Below are 20,964 nucleotides of genomic sequence, written 5' to 3' on the forward strand. Positions count from 1 at the left end.
TGGCTTCAAAATTAAAGAGAGAAGTTCTAGTTTGGGTATCAGGAAGAAATTCTTCACTGTGAAGGTGGTGAGACATTGGTATAAGTTGTTCAGTGAAGCTGTGGATGCCCCATCCCTGGAAGTGTTCAAGTGCAGGTTGGATGGGACTTCGAGTAACCTGGGTCTGGTGGGAGGTGTCCCTGCCCATGACATAGGATTGGAACTAGAGGATCTTTAAGGCCATTCCAACCCAAATCATTCTGATTCTACGAAGGGGAGGTGGTGTTGGCACAGTCAGATTTCTTTTCTTTAGTGGGACAAGGACATCCAACATGGGATGCTACCACATCATGGGAAAAAGAATCACCCCAAATCCCTGTCAGTTCAGCCGCAACGTTCCTCTTGCTCAAACTGTGGGACCCCATCTTTGTAAAACACAATTTGATGGGTATCTCCCCTGGCTTTCCTGAAAAAGAGCTGATGGAAAGCCATCTTCAGCTCCAGCATCTGCTCTAGGCAGAGGAGATTTTATGGAGTCACACTGATTTCCTTATTTTAGTTGGTCAGGTCCCCCATTCAAGGTGTTTTCTTTTCTCTCAGTGACTTCTCTAAAACCTGTCTCAGCACCCAGCTGACTCACAGGAGCTTGACAGAGCTTCTCATTACTCCTCACCCCAATATTCCACAGATGCTGACCTCAGAAAGTCCTGTCAGCACCGGGATGCGCTTCCCAGACCTCAGAGTAAAACATCCAGGTGAGATGATACCGAGGCAGCATGATGAACTCTTGTTCTTGTCATCAGCCTCATCGTACCAATCCTGAAATAAAAAGTGATGCTGGGAAGGTGGGTGCACATACTCATCTCAAACCCACCCCTGACTTCCTCCACCATACCAGGAGCCTCACACACCAAACTTTACCTGCAGAGAATACAACCATCTGAGCTTCCTTCTCCTTCTTCAAGCTGTGGTCTAGATCCCGCTTCCAAGCCTGCTTTCCAGAACATTAACTATGTCCAAACCAGTTCAAGTAAGTGGTGAAAGTCATACTTGCTGCAACAGCTTTTAGTGTAGTCACTTTGCTCCATCAAATAAGTTCTGATTAACTTAAAACAGGTCAGAGAAACACAACCCCTCCTTAAGCACCCCCATTCATTTCTACTCTCACTGCAAGGATCATTGAAGCAGCAAGTCAAGCAGAACCAAATAATTAATCAAGGATTTGTTTAAGGTTTCAATTTTTATTTTTAAAATGGCTGAACTGACCTGGCACATTAAACAAATCCAGCAGTACAGTACAGGAGTCATGCCAAGGCAGCATGGGGAGAAGTACATTATCCAGCAGATTTTAAAACTGCAACAGCCTCTGTATTTCCAGGTGTGACACGACACAAAAGACACCTACCAACAGTGGAGAGCTGCAGTCAGAAATCAGTATGTGCAGAGCAAAAAAGCCTTCTTTACAAACACAAGACCGAAGTTGGGTGGTTGCTAACACGATCTCAAAGCAGAGCTGATCTCAAAAAGACAAGACACTGACGCTGCAAGGCAGGAGGGAACAGACTGCTTGTCGTCCACAGAAGCCTGTGTTAAATTCGTTTCTGCTGTTTCACACATTCAGGAAATCTGGCCTCTCTCTTCAGTTCCTTGGCACATCAAGGCCATCTCCTCTGTTTAACTCCACTCTTCCTTTTCAGCTGAATTTTGTCATTTTCTGTGAACCTCCTGGATTAGCTCCAGCTCTTAGCACAGGCTGTGACTCAGAGCCATATCGCTACTCCACTCTCCACTTTCAGCACCTTTTCTTTTCCCAGGCTCCTTTCTGCTCTCCTCCTTCAGAGATGCTGCTGCCTTGAGATGCAGCAGGCTACTGTGACACTCTCTGAATTTCCTCAGCAACCATGTAATTGTAAGTTTTAACCTTTGTTTCATCCTACCCTTTGGACCAGCTCTGAATCTTTCCCATCGCTCACTGTAGGCTCCATTCTGGCAGCAAGTTTCTGTCCACCTCCCATCTGTACTGCAGTTTTGTTGCTGTTGGCCATTCCCTGTCAAAGCTGGCAGCTGCTTCTCCAAGATCCCACCTTTGCCACCATGAGCTGTCATTAGCAACAAACTATGAGATCCTACAGCATTTGTTTTACAGATGCTCCATCCAGTTGGCCTTATGACCCCAAAATACATTTACAGGCTCTAATACAGCTGAAGGAAGAAGCCATTAAAAAGTCTTACTGTTTTATGGGGGGAAGGTGAGCAGATAATCCATTCATCTTTACCAATTTTAACACTGAAGATGTGTCATTTGCCAGACTAATAGACCGTGCTCTAAATTAGTAGCGGGCTTCAAAAAATATTATTCTTGGAAACTGGTCAGAACCAATTTTGCTGCCAGCCAAGAAGGGTGGGTTCTAAGAAAGCAAGCACCTACTGCAGACCATTGCAATCCTTTCTTGCACAGTACTCTGCTGCAAACATGCCCTACTTACACTGACCTGTGGCATTTTGAGACAGGTAGATTAGTACACTAACAGAGATCTCAGCTAAGAAGAGCCAGACTTCTATACACCTCACAATCCTGCCCAGACAACATTCTCAGCACTTTTTCAAAACCAAACCCCTGTAAAGGGGCATCAAGCTGGCAGCAAAACACTGCAACAAGTCCAGCTGCTTTACAAAACAGTGGCTTTTGTGTTGATGTGGTGTCTACCCACCAAACCTCTTCTCAAGCCTTAGCCAGATCGTTTAAATCAAGTTAGTATCTCCATGGAAACCTCCTTTCTCAAGGAGCCTCTTTTGCTGGAGAAATCCCTGCACCCCTTTTATTTAAAAGGGGAAGGCAGTTTGGTAGGAGCATAATGCCTGCCTAGAGAAGTGCCTGTAGCAACAAATCAGTCAGATTTATGGTCTTTAAAAACACATCCATTCAATGAAGACACTTTAGAGATGGCTAAAGGTGTGCTACTGCAACCAGCCGGTTCTGCTGTGTCCTCCATCCCTGCCCTGGCTCTTCACTTTCAGCCTCACAGAGTCACAGAACATCCTGAGTTGGAAGGGATCCACAAGGATCATTGAGTCCAACTCCTGGCCCTGAACAGGACAACTCCAAGAAGCACACTATGTGCCTGACAGTGTCATCCAACCTGTCTTCTTCCCACATGGTCTCCATACCCCACTCACACGCAAACTCTTGGACCCAAGTCAATTTGTTTGTTTAAAAAAACCTCTAAACCCTAAAAAACCTTAATAGCTAAAGTAAGACAAATCAATGCCCTCTCTTGAAACATAGGAAAAGTCTTATTGAAGATACCAATTGATACTTAAATTTAAGACAATCTGTGTTTAAGAAAAGAAGATTTTTTTTTTTAGCCTCTCCCTCCACCAAGCCCTTTGTAAACTGCAGGATATGAAATTATTTCTAGTATAAGATTGCTTGACACCTCTCAAAAAGGAAATCAATTTTCTGAAAGGACTGTCAAAACAATTGAATATTTAATGTTCTAATATGGAAGACATAACTTTAATATTAGCAGGCAAATTAATAATTAAGGGGTGTGATTAAAAATGGTTTCAACTCAGGCAAATCAGTTAATAAGAGAAAGTTAGGGGAGGGAAAGGCACAAAAGAAGCTGTCCAATTGGAGTCACTTTCAAGTAACAGCAGGAACAAGATATTCTCAGAAAAATAAGCCCTGGAGATAATTTTTTAAGTCAAAAAGTTGCTATTTAAGAGCCCTCTGTAGACACGAGTGTGCTGTAGACAGGAAGGGTTCTTCAACAGCTAACAGAGGTGCTGGTGCCGGGCGACTCACAAAAGGAGAGGGGAGGAAAGGATGCATTTCAGAACAACTAGAACAAAATAAACCCATGCTCCTAAGATTAGACTAATTACAATTTTTTTAAAAGATTTTCCAAGAACATAAAAACATGATGTGTCTGGTAACCAGAAACTAATTCCAGGCACACTGTAGCAATCACCTCCTTTTCCCACCCACCCATCACAAGATGACACACAAGCATGGGCACAGTCTTGCAGCTTTTCCCAGCTGAACGAAAGGCTCTGGGCAACACCCCTCTCCAGCAGCCAACAGAAACCAGGCAGGACCGTGTCCATGTGGAAGTCGATGAGACAGAAGCACATTGTAAGAGGCGGGATAAACAGTCACTGCTGATCCCTTTTCATTATGCAACAGAGGATCCAGAAGAGCAACACATAAAAATAACCTTTTCTATCTTGTTTGGGCAAGTTTAGCAGAAATCTTGCTGCAAGGAAAATAAACTCCTGTACATGCTCAGAGACAGGACACATCCGCATTAAGGTTCTCATGTCAGTGAGATGCAGAGAGGGAGTGAGGAAGGGAATCAAAGAGAAGTCAGAGACATTAAACACACTGTGGATCAAACTGAACCCTGCCCTAGCTGAAAAATAGTCAATTGCCAAATCTGCCAGTCAAATGAGATTTTAGACCAAGAGAGATCTAGCCACTAATCCTACTCCTCCCACATATGCTATCCTGAGTCTTCCAGAGGGAATACTAAGTCCTTTTCAAAGGGAATTATTCAAGCATAGTGGCCTTCCATTCCACAGTCTTCATCTAAGCTCCAAGCAGATGAGCTCATCAATAGATCATATCCCTTTCCAGCTTGGCAGCTCTACTGTTTTGCCCAAGGAATTCATCCTTGGATACAAGCTTTGTGAGAGGAAACTTTACAATGCTGGGAGATGAAATACACATACACAAAGGGGGAGAGGCTGCAAATTTGGGCAATAGACTTCACCCCTCAGCCTGGTGTTAAACAGTGACCCCCCTGGAGCACAAAGGATGGGAGAAGGCCCCTCAGAAGCAAAAGAACTCAAAGTACCTACACCCAGTAAAGCTGGTGTAATAGCTGTCATGGACTGTGGAACCAATCAGAAAAATATATTTAATTAAACCCCAGGTCCAGGGAGGAAAGGGCTGAGCCAGCAGCAGGTCTCAGCAAGACAGACTGAATTTCTGTCCAACAGAAAGGTGAGAGGTTACTCCAGAACAGGTTCAAACTCACCCCGTATGTGACCAAAGCAGTACAGAGAGAGCAGCTCCCACACTTACAATACACATTTTTTTGTATCAATTTTCCCCTATGTGTAAAGTCACTCCCTTGGGAGCTACTCGCTATCCCAAAGGACTGCAGAAGAAGGGGTAAAAAACGAGGTTAAATTACTTCATCCAATACTTCCAAGTACCTGTTGACCATATGAGCAATGGCAGACTTCCAGTTCTTCTCTAGCCCCAAGTTAAGAAACGCAGCAGTCACTTTATTTAAAATCAGTATACAGTTGAACATAAGCCCAGTGTTTACAACCAGTCCCTCTTCTAGTAGTCCCAGGTTTCCTGTTGTTTTACAGACTATTGGCAACCCAAGGAATCAGTAGCACAAAGAAACCATCATTTCAAAAAATTTGTGTCCCCACATCTCCACGGAGAAAGCAGCATCCATTATCAGTTTGTTTTCCATTGGATTTCCACTAAGAAACAAGAGTTTTCAAAATATTTTGCGGGCAAATCTTGTCTTGTCTTTACAACAGTAATTGCTCTGTTTGTTAATCACACAGGACAGCATCTCTAAAAAGCCTCACAGCGCTGATAAAATAACCCTAAAAGAGCTCTCTGTAATTTTCTTTCCTGTGACTTATTTCCTAGAACAACAACAAAAAAAATATTTGAGATTTGTTAAACTAGCAGAGTTGCCACTAAACGGGGAAGGGGGGAGTAGGGGGCAGTTCACACATTTTGGCAAAGAGATCATCCATGAATTAAGTTCTTCAATGGCTGCAGGAAGCACACAGAGGCTTTGTCCATGCTTACTCGAAGCATCCAGCAGTGCTGCAGGAGGGATGCACCTTCACTCTCTCATTCCCCTCTCAGCTGAGAGCTGTTCACATTGCTGTTGGCTGCTTCCATCCCTCCTCGAGTCATCCCAAGCACAGAGCAGCCTCCGTGGGGTAATAGCAGCTTGGCAGAAGCAGGAAAAGTGCAGCCAGCAAAAGATTTAATTTATTAAGATAAACATGGTCTAAGGCTCCACATTATTTTTAAAAATAAACACGGTAAGAAATATGAGAACAAACTGGCTTCGCTACTCGTAGGTCAGGTTCAGACGCCCCCAGAAAGATCTTCTCACCCATACAGAATGTTCTTCCCCTCTCATCCCCACCACGAGGATGGAAGGACAGTTCACCATGTAAGATCAGCCAGGCCCCTGGTGTGTGTCCTTCCACATACAGTGGACGACGCCTCTGCCACCCTTCAAGGCAGGTCAAAGTTTCAAGAACGCCCCTGTGAAGAAGGAGCACGAGGGGAGAAGAGCAAGTAATTCAGTCTCTGAAATGAACATCTGAAAGTCTTGACATGGTGACTGTGTTGACTTCAATGGTTGTTCTTGGCTGCCTCTTTAGCGGCAATAATCAGAGGAGTGAGACTGGATAGAGGCTTTGCAATTTTCAAGAACTGGTGCTAGGACAAAACAAAAGGAAAAACGGTTAGATTTTTCAGAACACGCCCCAGAAGCGGCTATTCTAAGCATTTTCACGTAAATCCGTATGAAATCTAGGAACCTACTCTAGTCTCTGAACGCGTGAAACCAGAAGATCTGTTACTATCACAAAATTTTGGGGATTGCCTGAAGTGATGAAGAGATTTGCACCCAACACATGCTAAATTATCCAATGTTTACACAAGCAAAACTCAGCGGATTCCCCTGGGGAATTATGAAGTTGCAAAATCTATAGTGAAATCCAGTGTGAAAGAAGGTGCTGGGATTCAGACACAATTCCATGCAGGAATCACCTCTCGTTTCCCTGTTCCACATCGTCACAAGTCTGGAGAAAGCACTGCCTTGGCCTTCTACCAGATATCATAAATTTGCAAAGCAGCTGAAATTTAGGAAAGCAGCACAGAGCTTGCAACACAGCACCATTCAGTCTTCTATACAGGTGGTCTTCTTTAAATAAAACAATATTGATTATCAAAACAGCTCTCAGGTGAGAGTGAAGGGCAAGTCCACAAGCTGCTCTGAAAACAAAAAGCAACGATAATCTGCAAGACTTCTGAGCATCAGAAGGGATCAATCACCCAAGGCAACATGCTTCAGAGATGGAAAAAAAAAAAACTCATAAAAAGTGAAAATTCAGAAGCCACAAGGTAGTTAAGAAGAGGCTGAAGTGTTACAGTCAGAATGTTCTCCTGCTCCAAGGAACAGGACATAACTTCTTTATATTTTAGGAATGAAAAGTCCAGAAGAAAATGTGATCTTTCAGCTACTAGCATACTGTCAGAGATTTATGTTTCATTATAGTCTCAGAAGGCAGCAACACATCCAAGTCTGAGCCCACTACACAAATTAGTAGAAAGGAAAACAAAAAATGGAAACTGTCTGATATCTAAGGTCTGAGTGTTCCTGATCATAGATTTATTTTACAAAGTCTTACGTATTCCACCCTCATGGCAAATTTGACAGAAAGAACACACAAACCACTCCTCTCATCCATGCTGCTAAAAATCCTGGCAGTTTGGTCCTCAACTTCCACTGTGAGTTCAGACTAAGAGACCAGGTTTTCAGTGAAATGTCTGATTATAGGGTGGTGAGGCTGCCCAGAGAAGCTGTGCATGCCCCATCCCCGGAATGTTCAAGAACGGGTTGGATGGGGCTTCGAGCAGCCTGGTCTAGAGGAAAGTGTTCCTGCCCATGGCAGGGGAAGTGGAACCAAAGGATCTTTAAGGTCCCTGCCAATCCAAGACATTCTATAATTAAAATATATCACAAGCTTTGTTCCATCATCTCTGTAAGGAGTAGTTATCAGGCAAAATGTGGTAAAGGTGAACTACTTCAGTTAATTGAAGCCATGAATGTTTCAAAGAGCTTTGTGATCCCTCCTCCCAAAAGGAGACAGTCAGAAAATCTGATAGCTAGAAACCTTCCTGCTCTCCAGATTGGAACAAGCATGACGAGACTGCGACAACACACACAGATCTCACGGCCAGCCATGTGAAGAAACCACAGGAAATCGGGGGACTCAGCATCTGGCAGGCCTGGAACACAGCTATTATTTGAAGCTGGACACAGAACACGCTGCACAGCTGCTCCAGTAGCCAGTACTGGAAAGGGAGCAGTCTGTTATCACTTTATTTTAGATTATGTTTGGGGGATGTGGTTTTCAGTTGCTTTTTTCCCCCTGAGAGGTTACCTTAGCTGCGCTTGTGCTTTCAGCTGATGCAGTATGTCAGACCTTAAACAAGGTCGTAACCCTAAGCCTGGCCTCACTCAGGATTGTATGATGACACTGTTCCAGTCTTGTTCCCCATCACCTACCTGTAGCAGCTCTTTTGCAGAACCTCTCTTTTCCACGTCCATCTCAAGACAGCGGTTTAAGAAGTCTCGGAATATGGGTGAAAGCTTCTCCGGATTCTGCAGTTCTGGAGTCCCGTTAGTAGCAATGAGATACAGGGCCTGAGACAAAAACAAGCACCCAGGAAACAGGAGGTTATGAAGATTAGAGTCTGTCTCTGTATTAGGCACACCCGTTTCTGCTCTCCCTCCCCACATTTCAATGGGGAGGAAAGAACCCTGCCTTATCAGGATCACTAATCAATGCCTACATTTCAGCAAACAGAATAGCTGCCAGCCCTATTTTTTTGTGGATGAGATCCAATCCTTTATTGTTTTACCCTCGTAATCTGGGTTTGGATCCCGCAGCCCTCTCAAGGAATTACAAGGACAAAAACAACATTCCAGACCATGTTTACATAGGGAAGTTAACTGGCACGACTCTACCATTACTCCTGTAATGATTACAACCTCATGGGAAGGTAACCCTGACTAAATAGATTTTTTTTCTCTGTTGGTACTCTGCCTGAGTGCACAAAGCCTAAAACATCAACATGTAAAAGATGCAGCTGGCTCCTTAGAAAAGATGGCCAGCAGACCCTTGGGCATCTTTTAACATCCTGCAGAAAAAAACAATTTTGCTACTGCTTGGGGATAAAGCATTCACACATCCTCCTCTGAGAATCGAGAGACTCGAAATTCATCCATTTCAGGATTTCATGTGAGAAACTTCCTGGATGAATTTTCAAAAGAAACAGAAATCTGCCAGAGACTTGTTAATATACAGGCCTTTTAAGCACATCACTCACCACATCCCCATGGGAGCAGTCTGATAGCTTGGGATCGGCATAAATTGAGTTAAATGAGGCCAAACTATTGTTACTTTAACTCAACACTATTTTATTCTTTATAGTCTTCTTGGCTGCTGCGCTTCTGTCCCAAAAAATCACTTCCATTGCAAGAGATGGAAAAAAAAAAAGTTATAAAGAATTTTTCTAGTTCCCTCGAACCCATATAATTGGGAAAAAAGCCATAAACCTATTAAGAGCAGTGATGTCCCTACATGATGACAGCATAGCTCCTTTTGTTAATAATTAAACAAAGGAAAGACATCAGGAGGCTTAAGCCCTGTCTAAAGGCTTATTACACTTCTAATTTTACTTGGAGTGTCAAGGAGGAACAATTTGCTTGTAGGAAAAAACTACTGGAATAGAATCACAGAAACATAGAATGCTTTGGGCTGAAATGGACCTTAAAGATCACCTAGTTCCAACACCCCTGCCATGAGCAGGGTACCTTCCACTACACCAGGTTGCTCAGAGGAGAATTCTCTCATTCACAGGTTAGAAAGTTTCAAAACATGACTGCTTTGTTGCCTTAAGGTAGAACTTCTGCTTCTATTAGCATCCCAGAAGGTGGGAAATGATGAGTGTGAAGGATCTAACTCATAGAAGAGCACACACCTCTGCTACCCAGAGCAAACCATGGCTTTTAACTAAGACTATCTCAACCTTCTCACTGGGACATCTCAGGAGACCACGAAATCGTTTGAATTAGACGGGGCTGGAGGAGATGAAACCACACCGGAGGATTGACATGAGCTCAGGTTCACCAGCAGCTTAGAGAAGACCCGAGGAGAAAAGCACTTGCTTACTCTCAGAGGGTTCTCATTGAGGTACGGGGGCTCTCCTTCGATCATCTCGATGGCCATGATCCCCAAGGACCAGATATCCACTTTGGGCCCGTAAGCTTTCCGCGTCACCACTTCGGGCGCCATCCAGTACGGGGTGCCCACCATGGTGCTGCGCTTGCTCTGCTCAGGAGTGATCTGGGCACAGAAGCCAAAGTCAGCTGGAAAATTAAAACAGGGTGGAGGGAAAAGACACAGGAATCAGCAAGTTTCTCCAGAAACAACCCTCACTGACACCAGAGCTACAGTACACCCCACCCCGCTGCACTGTCTGGTGTGCTGCTGCTGCAGCTGTGGCAGGAGGAGTGGTTTTGCGGCTAACACAGAGGATGGTGTCTAGAGCTAAGTTTCTAAACCTGACTCTCCGAGGCCATGAGGATTCTAGAGCTGCTGACTTGTCTGTGTGAAAGATGGGGATCAGGAAATAACCACACACAGAAGTTAAGACACTCAACTGTGTTGCAGCATTACGCAGATGCTACACACTATGTAATACATGGTCTAAAGACCACTGCTGGGTGTGTGAAAACAGGAAATAATGCAAGTCTGATCTGGATACACCCCCCAGACCACACAGCGCACTGTCTGGTGATAATTTCAGTCCAAGGGGTATTACTTCCCCTGTAGACATATCATCCCTCAAACAGCATTAATTTTATAGAGCAAAAAGTGTTCAGAATAAATTTAAAGTACCTAAATTTATATTGATTATTTTCTTTGAACAGAGAGAAAGATGGAGGGCCTTCACACAAAGACTGCTGCGCCCTACGTCTTATTTGTATTTGACTCACCAAAAGAAAACTAAATCTATTATTGTGAGCCCAGCAGAATCAACACAGCAAGATGCACTGCCCATCCTGACCCCCTGTGGCATCACAGGTCTAATTTTAGTCAGAATTATGAAAATCAGACTGATTCCTAGCTGAGTTTTTATCAAGGGTAAATACCAAGAAAGGACATATGGTTCACAAACAGGGCAAATTTCCAGCAGAGCCAACAAGAAGCTCAGATCCAGAAGGTTACTGCATCATATCCACAGGGATTTCTCTAACTTTAAACTACAGCCTGGTGCCAGCACACCGTGCTCAAAGAAGTTACTCTGTAAGAATAGAGCACTTTGGCCCCCATCAGTTATTCACTGTAATGCTCCTGAGATCTGGCTCTACCAAAATGCACCTTTAGTTTAAAAAGCAATTATGTGCAAAAAAACCCCACCTTCTTACTCAGCATATCTGCACTCTGTGAATTTTGAGTCATATCTGCTGTCGCTGCCGACAAAAATAGATTTATTTATGCCTGCTGGGTGCTAGCCAACAGAACTGAGAGGAAAAAAAGGGAGCACCATTCTGTTAAAGCTATAGGTGGAAGATAATAATTCACTGGTTTCCAGGCTTATCTCTGCATGCACAATGACAAGTACAACAGCTACCTTAGCACCTGAGGGGCAGAACAGCCTCAAGATTTTCATTACTATTGATACCACAAGCAGGAAACAACATTTAGGCTCCAGTCTGGGTTGGCATTGTAAGATTAAGTGATTTCTAGTTATAAAGTTTTCAATTCTACTTCCACTTCCCCTGCCCCTTGAGTACCTGCAATATTTTCCAGACTGAAGAGGTTGTTCATGAATAAAGACTTCTAACCTTACACCTTCCAACCCTTCTAGACTGGAGTACCCTTAAAATACTGTTATTTTAGTTCACATAAACAGATGGCCCCAAGCTAAATGAAGCCCAAGCCTCACTTCAAGTCTGGTATTAGTTCACAAGGATTTGTGTTTGCCAATCTCCATTAAAACAAATGCCACAGAAATGTCTACAGTAGCATTTCTACAGCCTGTTCATCATGACAGCAGCAAGCACCTCAAACACCCATCTCCCTAAAATGCCTGGCCCAGAGCAGATAACTGGCACGGGTTGATAAATCATAAGCAGTAGCATTCCCTGCATACTTAGTTTGACAGAGCCATCCATTCCCAGCAGGATGTTGTCACTCTTGATGTCTCTGTGAATCACTTGGTTTGAATGGAGGAATTCCAGGGCTTGGAGACACTGAAAAATAATTGAGATATTCTTACCGCGCAGGAAATGATTCACCAGTCACAATTAGCCAACTAAAGGGCTCAAACAGACTGTGCATTTTTGGTAGTAAGGGTGCAGTGCATTAGGACCTTTCCATACATTCAGTAGGTGCAGGGCCACAGGGAGATGTCACACTGAGATCAGCAGGTCCTGGGAGGACAGGTTAGCCCCAAAAGACTTGAAGAACAGACAAAACCAAGAGGATCCCATCCCCATTTTCCATTCTAGCTCCTCCTTCTGGGGTGAAACATGAGGCTTGCATTAGAATTGTGTGCTGCAACCTCACAGGTGAAATCCATCCTCTAGAAGAATGACTGCCACAGTACAAAAGCTGGAAACATTTCCATGGAGCCAGTGGCATTTCCAGGTTGTGGAAAGCCCGTGTCCCACTCCCAGCCAGAGCTCCCTCCGAGTGTGGGTGATGCTTTACCTCCCGGCACACGGCGGCGATTTGTCCCTCGTCCATGCAGGTCTCCGTCACGACATCGGTTAGGGAGCCTCCTGCCAAGTACTCCATCACCACCCAGAGCTCCTCTCCTACGAGGTAACTGAAGAGCCCAAGCCAGATTTTAAAATGAGAACACACAGGGTTTTAAAGCTCTCTTACAAGTGCAATAAAAAGAGGAGCTGCAGTGTAATGTAAACACTTAACAGTACTGCGGAACTACGTACTCCTGGTACTTTCTGTGCATGGGAGCATCCGATCACAACCTGAATGGCCAAAGAGAAGGGTGAGGGCAGAAAGTTGAGGAGAGATGTAGTGGGAGAGCTGGCTACAAGTCTCCTGTCCATAAAAGCAAGGCTGGATTTTTCTGCCATGGAAAGGAGGCAGACTAAGATGGAGACCTGACCTTACAACTGCTCCTGCTGCTGGGAGAGAAGACAAAGAGCTACTACTCAAGGACAGGGTCCAAGCATGCCACCCAGATATTTGGCACACAGCAGTGGCTTCTGAGGGCTCTTGCACTGGAAGAGGTGGCTGGGGGCTGTTTCATTACTCCTGGCACCCTGCTGTCCTAAGCAACTGACTGCTTTGCCTCAGCCCAGGGACTGTTCTGGGTGACACAAAAGATGGCTGCCCACAGTCCATCCTGAAAGAGCACTTCTTTTTTAAGCATCATGCATTTGAAAAGCACCTCAATCTTTCCCACGTTATCAAACTAGTCTGTGATTTGGTCTGTAAATTTCAGAACCACTCATAAAGGCAAAGGCGTATACCTTACTGGATGAAACAGCAATTCTAAAGACTTAAATATAAAAGGAAACCCCCAAAAGGCAGGTCTTTTCTAAAAAAGGCCTGTAGGAAGATGAAGAGGAGACAGCTGAGATGAGAGTGGATTTTGTTGGTCATTTGGGATATTCCTCTCTGCTGAGTATGTGTGTACCCATGCCTAAAAGCGGAAGACAGAAGATGAAGACTTCAGCAATAACTCATTAAAAATAACCAAAAAAGACTTTAAAAAAAAAAAAAAAAAAAAAGGAAAAAAAGAAAAACAAGAAAAAAAACAAACAAAAACCCACCAACCATTTCTGCCCCTTTTTGGACCCAGCAACACAAACTTCCATGACAGATACAAGGAAGGAATAATCAGTTTGAAAACCCACCTCTTCAGCCTGTCCTCTCATTTTTCAAGTGAGTGGACAGACGAGTCAAAGGTGAGAGGGCAGAGAATCTAATTAAAAGCTTCATCTGGCATTAGAGTTCATCAAGGACACATTTGCTTTGCTATGAAACACTGATCCCGCTGAGAAATGAATTTGCCAGGAGCCAAATGCAAAAGATGGGATAGGTACTAGGGACCAATTAAGTAGAAAAAAGTAGTAAAGGAGAAAGAAACCATTAAACTTGGCATGGAAAGTAGACAGAGATGAGTGAGACATCACAGAAGGTGATGGTATTTACCCCCAGAGGACACACTGAGAACACTAAGCTGTTGAAAAAATTCCCCCTAAATAGAAATAATGGTCTGAGCTACACCTGGATGACAGTAGTGCTACAGTTATGGATAGCTTTTAATTCCAGAGAGAAAGTTGGTGTCTTGGTTTGCTGATGCTGAAGACTGCGTAGGGAGGTGCCATCTGCAGATTCTTCCAGGATACAGAGTCCGAGGGCACCGGGCTGTGCTCCTGCAGCAGAGAGGTCTCAGATTCCACTATGGAACAGAAGTTAATGCACTGGCATTTTGTTTTCCTCGCATTACAGACCCCAGCCACAGCAGTACCACCTGCAGAGCATCCCCTCTGAGTGAGAGAGAAGCAACAAGACTGCTTTCAGAAGCACTCCTGCTAACTCTGTGGGTTATTTACCTTCTTTGGGGCTCTGAAAGCCCAGCTCCAGCCATACTGCTCCTTCCTGCCCTAATACCATAGCTACTTCTTCCCTTCTGCCAAATCAGACTCCCTGAAGATTTTATCAGCACCCTCTCGACAAATGACCCACCATGGACATTGCAAGGTTTCCCCTCATTGCCAGCAGCACTCTCTGCAGCCCAAGTGCACTTGACTGTAAGAATGAGGGCAGAATGAGCTCTTTGCATGACAATCTCAGGTTCCGCATGCCGGGAGCAAGCTGGTATCTCTCTGCAGCCAAAACAGATGGAGCGAGCCAAGAACCACACTGTGAAACCAAAGCTGAGCCATGAGCAGCCACAAACATGTGCCAAGACCCTGGCAACTCAAAAACTGATAGATTTGACATAACACACAGGGAGGTGAAACTAACAGTGGCTCCCTGCCAGCTGCCACCAAAGGAATGTTGTTTCAGGGTGGTACTGTCTCGGGGATCTTTCCACTCTTTTGCCAGTTTTAGTCACTGAGCTCTGCCCAGTGTAGGCAGGACTCAAACCCACTCTCTCAGCAGTTCTAGAGACACCACCAGCAAGTCCATACACCTACACATTGCTCGGATGTGACATCAGGCACGGCGTGGTGTCACGTAGTCACCCACAGTCACCTTCCAAAACAAGCTGCCAGTAAGAAAAACCTGATGAAAATCTTAGAGGAAGATGGAGATGATCTACAGCTTTCTCTTCATGCATCTGCAAGAGCAGGCAATGGCTGATCCCGCAAGGTGTTCTTCAGCCTCCGCTTAGACACCTTAGGGAGTTGTTCACCAAGCCCTCTCTATCCCAAATACACATTCTTTACTGATAAAATTGATGGAATTTGGAGTTTCCCAGAAGTGCAAGTTCACTCACTATAGAATTTTGCACCACTAACATGCCGTCTACATGCAAACATGAACGTAGCCTGGAAAGAAACCAGTGTGTTCTTGTAGCATGACTGTCTTACATCTTCAGCTTTATTCACTGACCATCCATCCCTGCTACAGTTTGGGCTTGGGGGAACAGAGCCTACCACTTATTTGTGGGGTTTATTATGTTAAGGAGTTCTTCAGAACAAAACTAAAGGGCAGAAGTTTGCTTTGGGCACCTGATGCCTGTGTTTGGATGGCTGGGTTTAGAAGCAGGGCTCTGAGGGCCTTTCATGCAGCAGAAAGGAACCTCCCGCAGGTAACTCAGCACAAGCGGCCATTTGTCTGTACAGAAGACTAGTGTCACTGTCTTCAGAGCCAGATGCTTCTAAACCCAGCTCCCAAGTACAGCTGAATTAGGCCATGTCACCATCTTAAACATTACAGCACACCTTTGTGCAACACTGGCCACTACACGAGTGCAGCAGAAAAGCCGCTTAACCACAAGCAAGTAGGCCATGCAGTTAACAGAGGACAAAGCACAGGAAACCCTTGCATAAGGGGAGGAGCTGAGAGAGCTTCTTTATGCCAATTGCTACCTTGCAGCCCCCATTACGGACTCAGAAGGGGAGACACTGCAACAGAACCACAAAGCAGAAGCCAGGCCCCGCAGTGATCAGCACGTCCTTCCTCCACCTCCTTCAGCAGGAGGCAGAAGCCAGCAAGTGGCATCCAAATATCAGCTTAATTCAGCATTTGGGAAGCACAGGCACATCAGGCTGGGCAGGAGGGACACGGCTTCCCAGCAACAGGATCCTGCAGCTGCAGAGCTGAAGTGACATAATAGGCACAAGAACCCTCACGTTCATCCCAGTTGCTGTTCTGTCCATGTGCAGCACTCAAACAAAAGCTAATCCCTCTGAAAAAGATTAGTGAAAGTGGAGGACAAAAGCAGCAGCTTTGTTGCTGAAAGTTTGAACAAGACAGCAGGACGTGGAGCTATCCTGCAGCTGAAATGCACTGACTAGCCAAGGCAAGTGCATGTACACAGCAATGCTCTCTAACGGGAAGAGCCCATCTCTCAAACACTTTTGTCAAAACAAAGCCCCTAATGAGCCAGAGGAAAGTAACAGATCTAGCCCAGATGCAATTCTTAACCACTAGTTTCATTTCACACCGGTAACATTCTTCTCTCTCTATGAAGACGGCACGTGCCCAGCATCAGTTTCCTGCACACACACCTCTGTCATAAAAATTTCATGAGCAGACTTTCTGTCTCCTCAACAAAGTAGCCCTTTACAGCTATGCATGGGACACAGCACCACAAAAACGCAGCAAAACAACTGTCGCAGTTTATAAGTACAACCTTTTTGTGGCTAAGACATTAAAAGCCTGCAAAAGAAACCTATTAAAGAAAGAGCTGATTAGATTTTGACAGAAACGCAGAGCAAAAAAGTGTGCAAATCCTCTGTCCAATTTCCAGAGATTCTAGGTCACATCCCTTCATTGTATCTTCCAAAAAACCCAAGCTGCCAAGATTAAAGTCTGCAGCTCACCTAATCCAAGCAGACTTTACCCTTATACAATTGGGCAAGCCTGTGGTTCACGAGAACTGCTACATTCAGATGCTGAGTGCAGCAGACTAAAAATCTTGCTGCAGCTCAAATGGAACCAGCAATAGTTTCAACAAGTGAGTGACACAGCCTTGACACAATGCAGCACTGTGATGCTGATGGTGAATTCAAGCCACCATGAAATGCCTTTACCTGCTGAGCTTTCAGCATCATGGAATGATAGAATGCTTTGGGTTCAAAGGGCCCTTAAAGAACACCTAGTTCCAAACCCCTGCCATGGACGGGCACACCTTCCATTACCCCAGGCTGCTCAGAGTCCCACCCAGCCCAGCCTTGAACACTGCCAGGGCAGCTACATCTTCCCTGGGCAGCGTGTGGCAGTGCCTCACCACCCCTCACAGTAAGGAATTTCTTCATTATACCTAACCTAAATCTACCCTTTTATCTGAAAACTGTTCCCTCTTGTTCTATGACTGTCTGCCTTAAAAGTCACTCTCCCTCTTTTTACAAGTCCCCTTAAAGTAGTGCAAGGCCGTGTTGAGGTCTCCCCAGGCATCATATTACGTGTCACTGCTATGCTGCTGTGCAAAACCTCAGTGGACAGTCACAGGGACAAGACTACATCTAACCCTGGAAGCCGTCTGCTCCTCTGGCAGCAGAACACCAGCGTTGCTCAGTGGAAAAGAAAAGAGGAAGCCAAATAGAAGTAACGCATTTCAAACTGCTTCTATTTTTCCTTTAGAAACAGGAAGGAAACAAGCAGGAAGTTTGTTGTGTCAAATTCGGCAAAGGAGATGAAAAATGAAGTCCTGACAGGACCTTAGATGCTAGCACCTCTGCTAGACATCCCATTAACACTGGTTCAGATACCTGTTCCTTCTAATTTTGGAGAGAGACTGCCAGGCCACCCACACTCCCACAATGGCACATGCACTAAACTATGCAAGGCTGCCCTACACTTGCATTAAGCTAAAGCAGGAACTCGTAATTCACTGACAACGAAGTGTCTTCCAGTGTGAGTGCTTCAAATACTGACATACCTGTCCAAGTAGTTGACAATGTTGGAGTTTTTGTTTTCCCTCATCACAAGGATCTCATTTATAATCAGCTCTTTTTTGGGCTGCTGCTGCAAATTCATCTGTTTGATTGCGACCTGCAGTGAAAAGAAGTCAAGTAAAGCATTATTGCAGGAGTCCCCCAGAAACCTGCCAGTACCAGTCGATTTAGTCCCACATCCACACGAGGGAGGAAAAACACCTTTTCATCACGAGGCCACTTTTTCCCCATTAGCTACTGAATTACCATTCCATAACTCTGCAAGTTCCTGGAACCAGTCCATTCCCACACATGCTGGATGATGCTTAGTGAAAAAGAAGAATGAGGAGAATTGCCATTCTCATACTGCACCTTAATGTCACAGCTGGATAGCAATCTACAGTGTCTTGGTAACAAGGAGATCCCCTTACTCTGGTATGGGCTGGTATGTTAAAAACTTTTTGTTTCTGAAAGAATTCTTATTAATTTTATTTTTAATTGGATGTTTCTGAAATTTTTTTGGCATTTTTTTCCCTGCTCCCATGCAAATTTCAGCTTCTAGAAATCTAAAGTAGGGTGGGTAAATAACACAACTATACTTAGCACTTCAAGGTAGTAACTCTATTTCGTGACACCAAGACCTGGGGGAGAGGAGCACCAATGTTTAGATAAAAGGCTGAAAATAAATGGAGTCAGCTTTATGTCCAGTCACGCCCGAAGGGCAACGGGAATGGATTTTTCAGCTGCAGCCCTTTGGTTTAGCAGCTTCCTTCCTGTTTTAGCACACCTGCTCTGCATGTATGTATGCAAAGAGCAGGAAGGTTACAACACGTTCTTAACCCTTGTATTCTAGTGTCCACACTACCAGTACCTCAGGAGAGCACCTGACCCTCAGAGGAGCCTTCAAATCAGTAAACCTACTCAGCACAGAGCAGAGGGGGGCACAGATAACTCACAGAGGTTACAACTCAACTGTCCTTGGTACAATATTTAGGCAAAGGGGATGAAGTGAAACTGTGCCTTTACAAAACTGCTACGTGCAGAGAAAGGAGCCTGGGTGAATGGGTGAGAGCCAGCAACTACAGTAACTCACAAAAACAAGGATTAAACAAAACAAGCCACCGAGAGCCAGTATAGATGGATGCAATTAGCATTTTGATAGTATAGAAGGGCAGACTATACAAAAATCCCAACAACATGAGAAGGCAAGAGCAGACAGAGCTGGTTTTCCACAGTCCTCACAAGGGCTGCCAAACAGTACTTAAAGAAGACAAAACCAAAAACCCCGTGCTTCTCTTTGTACAAGACCAGCGAGAAGAACGAAAGATGAAGAAGAAAGGGAAGGCATTTTATGCAGATAAAGAAATTGCCAGCGTTTCCCTGCACTGAGCTCCTGAGTTCAGTGCACTTCATAGAAAGGAACAAGCAGTAGCATGACAAAGTTACAAGAGATCCCAAATGCAGATTTAAAAATTCAGGGCCTGATCACAGTAGTGTAATAGGAACGATTTAAAAGAACTCTTGTATTACAACAGACAAATTTTCACGTGGGAGTCACCCCAAGGGGTCCAGAAAAAAAAAGCAGAAAACTGTCAAAGGACTTCCCCTCCTATAAAATTTCTCATTCCTTCAAAATAAATATAAGAACCCCTCTTTAAAGGCTGCAGTTAAACTGCATTAATTCTTCAGGAATTGAAAAAGGAGATAAAGGAACTTCAGCAAAAAGCACAATTATGACATTTACCGGTGAATAACTCTTACACTGTACAAATGCAAAGTAGACACACATTGATGCAGACTTCCATAAATGTATCTGGAAGAACACAAACTTTCATCTTTTAAAAAATCCTCCATGTAGAAATAAAGGTTTGCACAGATGCTGCCATCACATATCCATCACTACTAGTTTATTATGCAGGCAAGAAGCATGGCGCTTTTTAATATTTGTGAGGAGAAAAAAGGAAGAAACAGACATTCCTTGTCTCACAATTCAAGGCCAGAAAGTAAGTGGGCAAAGGGCAGGACAGGAACTATTTCTGTGCAAGTTAAGTAATGTAACTGTAGGATGCAAAGGAGCAGAGGGCAAATAAAAGAGTTTGTATGGAGACAGGCAGCAATCTCGGGGAAGAACAGAGAAACTTTTACTGAGGAACTGCCCAGTCCAAACATTTGCTTCTAGCCTTTGCAATCACAGAAAGAATCTTTATAAATATGAAATGATTCAGGAATCAAAACTTGGGAAGTCATTTTTTCCAGTTCTCCGCTCAGACCACTCAACCATGTCTCATTAGTAAGTAAACAAAGACCTCATTAAAAACAAGATGTCATTAATCCCTGAAAGACTGTCTTTATTTTGTAGCATCAACTTGAACTTTTGGGACACAATCCAAAATCCATTCCTGTGGTACTCTGGCAGCACTTACCTCCTGTCCTGTAGCTACATCTATTGCTGTGTAAACTGTACCTGAGGCTCTAAAAAAAAAAAAAGAACAGAAAAAAAAAATCATTTATTAGTGTCTCAAAGTAAAAGTGAGAGCTTAATACATGCCCTTTCCCACTTGTCTCTCTGAAGTGCTCTCAATCCCATTCCTTTCCATGCAATAATTCTAGTGGTAAACATCATCTGAAGTATTTCTGAGACAAGGCTGTTGTTGGGGCAGAAGCCAGAGGATTTATAGGGAGAAAAGCTCCTAATAAGGTACACTATGGTCATCCAAACCCTTGCTGCTAAACCAGCAAACTGTAGGACCTTGAGTTTATTCCATTTCAAGTGGCATGACCACATTACCCTGGCTTACAGAATGCCCAACATGATAACAGAGCAACAGGAACAGCTGAAATAAACAAATGGGGCATTTGTAGTGCGGCAAAGGGAGTGCGAGCCTCTGCACATGGACCTGACTGCACATCTGTGCCTTGCCCCAGTACAGTCTCTCCTACAACCTCTACTTCCCCCCCTGCCTTGCTTAGGGGGGCACAGCACACGCCTTGAGGAGAGCTGATGCAGAAGCAAATCTGTAAATTGAAGATGTCTTGCAGTTCTTTCCCT

The 20,964-nt window shown here is 44.3% G+C and overlaps 1 protein-coding gene across 16 annotated transcripts in view; it reads right to left on the reverse strand.

The window, feature by feature from the left end:
- Nucleotides 1-1,200: 1,200 nt before the first annotated feature.
- PAK1 (p21 (RAC1) activated kinase 1) overlaps nucleotides 1,201-20,964 on the reverse strand; it is a 102,338-nt gene continuing 82,574 nt past the window's right edge. For 15 of the 16 annotated variants that reach the window (XM_040054676.2, XM_040054670.2, XM_040054674.2 and 12 more), the window contains 7 exons: nucleotides 20,339-20,387; nucleotides 17,921-18,033; nucleotides 12,544-12,661; nucleotides 11,984-12,083; nucleotides 9,997-10,193; nucleotides 8,328-8,465; nucleotides 1,201-6,472 (listed from right to left, as the gene is read on the reverse strand). In XM_040054676.2, the coding sequence (XP_039910610.1) occupies nucleotides 6,386-6,472; nucleotides 8,328-8,465; nucleotides 9,997-10,193; nucleotides 11,984-12,083; nucleotides 12,544-12,661; nucleotides 17,921-18,033; nucleotides 20,339-20,387 (802 nt within the window). In that variant the 3' untranslated portion in view covers nucleotides 1,201-6,385. The remainder of the gene's footprint in view (nucleotides 6,473-8,327; nucleotides 8,466-9,996; nucleotides 10,194-11,983; nucleotides 12,084-12,543; nucleotides 12,662-17,920; nucleotides 18,034-20,338; nucleotides 20,388-20,964) is intronic. The other variant, XR_005699355.2, reaches the window with a different exon arrangement.

Source organism: Hirundo rustica, chromosome 2 (genome assembly GCF_015227805.2).
Source record: "Hirundo rustica isolate bHirRus1 chromosome 2, bHirRus1.pri.v3, whole genome shotgun sequence".
NCBI classification, from domain to species: Eukaryota; Metazoa; Chordata; class Aves; order Passeriformes; family Hirundinidae; genus Hirundo; species Hirundo rustica.